Here is a 7,872-nt window from a genome sequence, read left to right as displayed (position 1 = left end):
GAAGCAGGTCGGACCGGCCTCCTCGAGGCATAATATATTGGGACAAGTCCCAGGCCGCTTTTTGGGCCCAAATAAACCAGGGCGCCTGTCCCACCATCCCCTAATTAATACACTTGCCTGAAAGTGAGTCATTTATTGGGTTTTTCCCAGCCAGTGTTGCCCCTTTAGAGATTTAACTCCACAGAGAGTCCCTTCTATACCACACTGTCCTTATGGAAGAGTGTAAGAGCACAGAAGAGTATAGGGAACAGGAGGGTTTCACTTACTTCCTGATAGATGATCAATTTTGCCAGGTAATGGAAGAGTCCGTAATCAAGGAGGTCTCCCAGGTGATAGACCTCCTGGAGAAAAAGATTATGCAGCTGCAGGCGCAGTGCCAAAGACCCCTCCAACAGAGGGAAAAAAGTTTGGGGCCCCAAGCCCCCTTACCACCAGGCCAGTTGGCTACACCCTCAGAAGATAAACGCAAGCACGCAGACGATCAGGGGGTAGATCTGGTTGCCTTTGCCTGCCTTAAAAAGGTGTTCATAGACTCCCAACCACTGCAACCTGACCCTCAGGGGGTGACCTTCTCCCATCTCCACCCACAGATTTGGGAGACCTAGACGATTTCCCCAATACTTCTGATGTAAACGGGGACCTTAGCAGACCCTGGCGGCCGTCCTCCAACCCTGCCCTGGGCAATGACTCTGTCAGATAATAAAGGCCCCCCTGACTCAGACCTGCGCGATCCTAATGACCTCTGACATCCGCGCTCAGCGGAATGATATCCTGCATCTGAGGTAGCTGGCTACATGGAGGGCGGGCTGAGGAAGCCCATAGACAAGGAGGGGAGGAGCTGCTTGCAGGCGGAGAGCTCCAGACCATCCCTGGAAGGCAAGGTAGCCCTCACACCCGCAATTGACCCAAAAAAGATACACAAAGCAACATAATAACACAATTAAAATATAACCAGGTGCATCGCAACAAATAGTCTACATAGAGCACTATAACTGCAGCTGTACCCAACAAAACAACATTGCAATACTGCCGCACAAGAACACAGCAAGACATAAAAAGAATGTGTCACTGCCACAACAAAATACCACACTGGCAAATGTGCAGAATTGTTTGTCATGCATTAGCATCTACAGAATACTGTTTTCATACTACAGTGCTAAACGGTGTTTGGAGCAAGTCCTGCTTTACAAATACCACAAAGGACAAGAAATGGCGCCAGTCAGAAATGTTTTGTGATCCTGCTCACATTGTTTGTTTACTTCTTCAAGCACAGACACTGCTGACTAGATTTGGAGGACGAGGGGTCTTTATTGATTGACTAATCAATTGGCCTTGAATAGACGGAGGGCAGTCAGGCCCACATCAGGATTGCGGGTCCAACTGCTCGGACCGCCTACTAAGTAAAGTTTGCATAACCTCTGCCAGCGGATGTTGCAACTGAATTCCGGTGAACTGCTGCACCTTGCACCGCGGATTAAAACCCATGGCCAGACTGTATTTAAAACCACTTTGGGCAAGGTAGAGGGACAGGGCGAGTCTGATCGGCTGCAGCATGAAGGTGTTGGGGTGCTCCGTCCTGCTGATACTGTGGGCCTGCTGCGGTGCCCAAGGTAAGATGCTGCCGTACTGGGCAGAGTATGGGCGGGAGTACTGCACACAGGGCCTGCCTGGCATCTTCAAACATAAGCCCAGGCAGATCTGTAAAACAGCGCTGGAGATTGGGCAGAGTCTACGTTACTGTAGAAGTCAGGGATATGGGAGAAGGTGAACCTGTCGGTTCTCTTTCTCGCGGTCTTCCTTCTTTAGCTGCAAAAAAAGCTGACTTTACTCTATCCAAACAGGGAGCGCCCTTATGATCCTCCGCCAGCCCTGTCGGAATTCAGTCTAAGTATAAAGTCGATTTCATTCATCAATGCGGAGAGGATGTGGTCCGTCGGCTACGCTGCCGACCTTGGTGTTGGAAAACAGAGTTCGAACCTCGAGGTAGCATCTACATCCTCTGATTCTGGGCAAATCACTTAATATCCCCGTGCCTCAATGTGTAATGTAAATACGGTGCTCGTGTAAAGCGCTTCAAAACCTTCGGGTCGAGTTCGCGCTTAATAAAAATATGCAACAAATGGACATATAGTTATCATTATTTATAAGAAACATTGGCAGATATTTTAGCTTCAAATAAAGAAAGTGATTTTGCAATGGGTGCCAAATAAGTCACGCTTGTTACTTGCGAAAGTAGCGTTGGCCTGAATGTGCTGAATTCCAAAACACCTTCCGTTTTCAGCAAGTAACAGTGTCAGTGATCAGAATCGCCTGGTGACGATTTTGCTTAAATTGCCCCCGGCTGAAAAACTCAATAAAATACTTTGAAATAAAAAAAAATGCCCCGGCTGTCGTAAACTGAGGGAATTCTGTGCCTGGTCTCACCAATTTAGCTTGCGATAAATAAATATTAGGCGCTGGGGCACAAAGTATTTCTATGGAGCTCATCACAAGCGCTGCTGGTATACACACATATGATTTAGTGTCAATGTATAATCTGTACGTGTATTGCAAAGTCTGACACCCAGCATTGGGATGAGTAGCAGCACTACTCATCCCAATGCAGGGTATCTGAGCGCTTTACAATTAATGTAAATGCCATTATTTTGTTTTATTTCTTTTATAGCACCTTAGCACTGCTGTGGTGCTAAAGCGCTATAAAACAAATAAAACTAAATAGTGGTATTTCAATTGTTATTTATGTAAATAATGGGTCGACCTACACATCTGAAATTCTTACAGTGTTTGCACATCTCTTTTATAAGAGACTTAACAAAGTCAAAAGTATGTCTTTCTTCAGTACCTGTGAAGGGATAAAAAGTGAGCCTTTGTTTTCCCCTCCATTGCATCTAGGTGTGAGGCTCCCGATAACTCCCATCCAGGATACTCCAACAAAAAGAGGTCTAATGGCCCCTTAACCCCTTCAGCGCTGTGCGGATTCCCCCGCGGTGCTGAAGGGTTCGAGCGCGGGCGGGGCCATGACGGAACGGTTCCGTCATGAGCACAGCTCAACCGATGCTCATGACGGAATCGTTCCGTCATGAGCATGGAAGGGGTTAACTGTGACTTTTGTTATGGGGGCAACTGAAATCTATAAAGCCCCTTCCACCCCTGGTATTGCTGCTCAGAACAAAAGCAGACAACGTGCAGGCACTGCTGAAAGTGTCCCGGTGTCAGAAAATTACACCCGGTCCTGTTAGGCATATTTCTGTGAAATAGGAAAGGAACGTGGCACTCAGTTGACAGGGGCAAGCTTTGCAGCAGGAGGTAGACAGCCTCTACCTTCTGAAAACAGTGTGTAGATGGCGTCTACCCGCTTCTACCCTCTACTCGATCCCTGGCCTATTGTAGCTGCTTGCCTTTCTTGGGTCTGGGCAGGTGGAGGAAAACTAAAGTAATTCCCTGCGATCACACCATTTGGCCTCGGAAGGAAGCCAGAAGCGATCCCAGGTTTTCTGGTTGTGCAATGCAGTCACTAGATGTTTATCCTTCTCTCTCTGGTTTTACATTAAGGTGCCGATTACGATCCGGTAAAAACCGGGTACGAACCGTCGGTCGGAGCGTTTTCCCCGTCCGACTCGTACCCGGTCGTAAAACTTTACAAACATGGAATTACGATTCGCACAGAAACACCATTTCCGTACGAATCGTAAAAAACACAGACCGACGAAAATATACATACGAATGTGATCCGGGAATGCTGCGACGTGACGTCGGGACGCTTTCAGGCAGCGTTTCACGACCCAGGAATTACGATTCGAACCGACAGCAGTCCGGACGGCAATATTTTCACGGCACCCAAAAAGTGCCGCAAAAGCGAAGTACGGCGCGAATCGACCAGAGTAGGTGGCCCGGTACGCACCGTACCCCCCCCCCGTAGGTACGCGCCGACCCCCCCCCCCAGTACCCGTAGGTACGCGCCGACCCCCCCCAGCCCCCGTAGGTACGCGCTGACCCCCCCCAGCACCCGTAGGTACGCGCCGACCCCCCCCAGCCTCCGTAGGTACGCGCCGACCCCCCCAGCCCCCGTAGGTACGCGCCGCCCCCCCCCCGCCCCCGTAGGTACGCGCCGAACCCCCCTGTATGTACACCCGTGTACGTGTCGAACCCCCCCGTGTACGTTCGAGTCGAACCCCCCCGTGTACGTTCGAGTCGAACCCCCCCGTGTACGTTCGAGTCGAACCCCCCGTGTACGTTCGAGGCGTACCCCCACCCGTGTATGTACGGTGCGTACCCCCACGGGTGGGGGTACGACTCGAACGTACACGGGGGGGTTCGACTCGAACGTACACGGGGGGGTTCGTCTCGAACGTACACGGTGGGGTTCGACTCGAACGTACACGGGGGGTTCGACACGTACACGGGTGTACATACAGGGGGGTTCGGCGCGTACCTACGGGGGCTGGGGGGGGGGTCAGCGCGTACCTACGGGGTCTGGGGGGGGGTCGGCGCGTACCTACGGGGGCTGGGGGGGGGTCGGCGTGTACCTACGGGGGCTGGGGGGGGTCGGCGCGTACCTACGGGGGCTGGGGGCGCGTATGCGGGCACGTCTCCATGGTTGCTATGGGAGTTCAGTGCGGACGGTGATTTTTCCATCCGGTTGTAACCTCGGACGCACGGGATGGATCGTGATTCCTCGGTCGGACTTCACCTTTCACGTTTGTACGGTAAATCGGCCGTGGACGTGTCGGACACATTTTCCGACCCGAGGACGTGTGGGGAATGATTCCCAATGCGGTTCGTATGGACTTTTTACCATGCGAATCGTGATTGCCAGTTCGTACGGCACTTGTACGATTCGTACGGTAAAAAGACCGGATACAAGTTGCACGGGGATATTTTTTACCGGATCGTGAACACTAGCAATGGAGAAGGTGGTAATGGCATCACAGCAAATAACATAGTAAACGTATTGGAAAAGCAGTTGACAGAGACATTTGTAAATAACTGCTGTGATGCTTTCAAAATAAATCTATCAGCATTCAGGCTATTTTGAAGGCAATGCATTTGAAATTAAATTATCTCCTCAACACTACACGCGTTTTGAGGCTGGCCACCCCATCCTAGCCACCGTTTGTCCATGTTTTCACAACTTGATCCTACGTTGTTAGCTTATTTTAGCCCTGTGTCCTGGACTTTAAAAAATGCAAAACCCCTCCATTCAGTCTGTTTGCCTGCTTAAGCAAGATGTTTGCCTTTACTACCCAAGTTTTTGCTGAAACCCATTTTCTTTGGCTTTAGGGCTCTTCCCACATTACTCTGGCTAACTAGTGGTGAAGTGCTTGTGCTCTACCTTCCCAACATGGTAAAATTGTTATACACCTGATTGGTACATTTAATTTACGTATAAGTCCCTGGTGTAAAGTACTGCTTGTACCCACAGCTTGCAAATTAAATACTCCTAGTAGGCTCCCACACTCATTGTGCCACCCACTAAAGAAGCACTGTAAAACATGTCTCAGGCCTGACATTGCAACCAGTGAATGAGTGGCGGCTCCTCGGTAAGGTGGAGGAGTGTCGCCCTACTGCTTTTTAGCAGTGAAATAAAGAGAAAAGAAAAGTATAATAGCTAGCGCTGTTACCATTTTATTTTCTCTTACTTCTACAGCTTTGCGTGAGGGGGCGTGTGCAGGGGAGTAGTGGAGCACCCTCCTAATTGTGCAATGACTGCTTGGCTGGCCCTTTTGGGCCTCCCAAAACAGTCTTGCGCACTTTGCATTTTCTCTATGCAGTCTGCATTACAGCCTCCATGGAGAACATGAGCAGGCTCCTAGTCAGTGTCTGAGCCCTTAAACACAAGCTAAGGCAGCATTGTTATTGACTGAGCGGGAGCCTGGGTGTGCTTCCTATTGTTCAGGTCAGTGAGGGAGGGCTACGGAAGAAAGACGCGGTAAGGAAGCGGCAAGAAGGTAAGTTTTTTATTTTATTTTTTACTGCACACTTCCTCCGCATCCTCCCCTCCTCCAGCCCCTGCCCCACTACCTCCAATCCGTACTGGCCGCAGCTGCCATTTCGACATGGCAACTTTGAACATTTGCCAGGCGCAATCGTTCATTTTATATACTTATAATTCACCCCTAAGACAGATCCTAAAGGCACATAAGACAGGGTACATGGCGTTTAAAAAGTAGGACATGTGTATTTGGTTTTATATGTCCTGTTAGCGAAAACCCCCAAAGTCGTTTTTCACTGTTGCAAGGCTAGCCTCCCATAGACTGCCAACACTGGATTCCCTTATTGCATTTAATAAGTGCAAACGTCCATATGGAAGCAACTAGAAAATACTTCTTCCACTCATTGTAATTTTAATATTAAATCTTATTTAAACCCCTTAACTTCTGAGCCTCCCCTCTAGTTTCCCCACAGTGCTGAGCCCTTTTTAGGTCTCGCTGAGCCAGCGCATGCGCTGCTCTGCGAGAAATTTTGTAAACGGGCTTTTAAAAGTGCTACCAGAGGCTTTTCCTGGCCTCATGCTTGCATGCACGTGCACCTGCGCAGCCGCCATGTGGGTTTCTGTCAAGGCTCATTAAGCCTTGCGTGCCTCTCTCCGCGCTTCAATTCCCTCCCCCTCCCCCACCACAGATCGCGTCACTCTGCTGGCCTCTACCCCCCCGCCTCTCTGTACTGAGCGCGAGGCGCGCGCGCAGCCAATGCTTGTCTTACAGAGTCACACACACCAAGCTGAGTTCCCGTCCATGTCGCCCCTTTAGTTCCATTCCCGGTCACCTCTCGACTTCTCTTTAATAGTTACACCCCTGGATTATCTTTCACAGACTGTCTGCCCTTAATATATCTTTCGCGGTCACCTCTGAGTTCACTTTCACTGTTATGCCTTTGGAAGCCTTTATTTCTCTCTCATTATCATTCTTGACATCTTGTACGCGGTCACCCCTTGATTTCACTTTCATGGTCAGCTCTTTTTTATCGATGAATTTCTCTTTTACTTTCCTCAACTGATATCCGTTTCAATGCTCGCCCCGTTTTTCTTCCTCACTTGTCTGTGGTTCCTCTTCATGTTCACTACTTCATTTCTTTCTGGCACCCTTTGATTTGTCACGCCATCTCCCTTTGGTTTATTTGATTGCTAGCACAATATTCCATTCCCCGACCGCTATCAGCCATCCCATATATATATATATATATATATATATATATATATATATATATATATATATATATACATATATTTCCAACCAAATCCGACCTTCTCCAAATCAGACACCGACACTGGGGATGCTTTCAGCCATCCGGCTTGGGTATTTATTTCCATTCCCCGACCGCTATCAGCCATCCCATATATATATATATATATATATATATATATATACATATAGATATATATATTCACTGAAAAAACCATAGGTTTCACACATGTTATAGTTAGCGGAAATTTTACTGATAAAAAACCAATGAAATTCCCCCGTTATAGTTAGTGCAGGAAACTATAACTCATGCGACCGCAATCCTCTGCTGATGCTAATACTGTATTTAGACAGTTATTTGCCCATGTCTTCTTCCATAAATTTTTAGCTATACATATATTACAAATATTTTTTTTTCATAAAGACACATATGTCATCAGCAGAAGATTGCGGTCGCGTGAGTTATAGTTTCCTGCACTAACTATAACGGGGGAATTTCATTGGTTTTTTATCAGTAAAATTTCCGCTAACTATAACATGTGTGAAACCTATGGTTTTTTCAGTGAATTTGCAAGGTTTTTTAAATGCTAATTCCTAACTATAACATGTGTGAAACCTATGGTTTTTTCAGTAAATTTGTACGGTTTTTTAAATGCTAAGTTACTTTACGCCATTCGTGGCGTGCGCGCCC

The 7,872-nt window shown here is 48.1% G+C and overlaps 1 protein-coding gene across 3 annotated transcripts in view; it reads left to right on the top strand.

Moving 5' to 3' along the window:
* The first annotated feature begins 1,439 nt into the window (after positions 1-1,439).
* LOC146833908 (coagulation factor XIII B chain-like) overlaps positions 1,440-7,872 on the top strand; it is an 897,095-nt gene continuing 890,662 nt past the window's right edge. For 2 of the 3 annotated variants that reach the window (XM_085601816.1, XM_085601817.1), the window contains exon 1: positions 1,468-1,610. In XM_085601816.1, the coding sequence (XP_085457942.1) occupies positions 1,553-1,610 (58 nt within the window). In that variant the 5' untranslated portion in view covers positions 1,468-1,552. Of the gene's footprint in view, positions 1,611-7,872 lie in introns of all 3 variants that reach the window. The other variant, XM_085601815.1, reaches the window with a different exon arrangement.

Source organism: Triturus cristatus, chromosome 4_2 (genome assembly GCF_964204655.1).
Source record: "Triturus cristatus chromosome 4_2, aTriCri1.1, whole genome shotgun sequence".
NCBI lineage: Eukaryota > Metazoa > Chordata > Amphibia > Caudata > Salamandridae > Triturus > Triturus cristatus.
The sequence above is the reverse complement of the archived record's forward strand: the minus strand, read 5'-3'. Positions and strand labels throughout refer to the sequence as shown.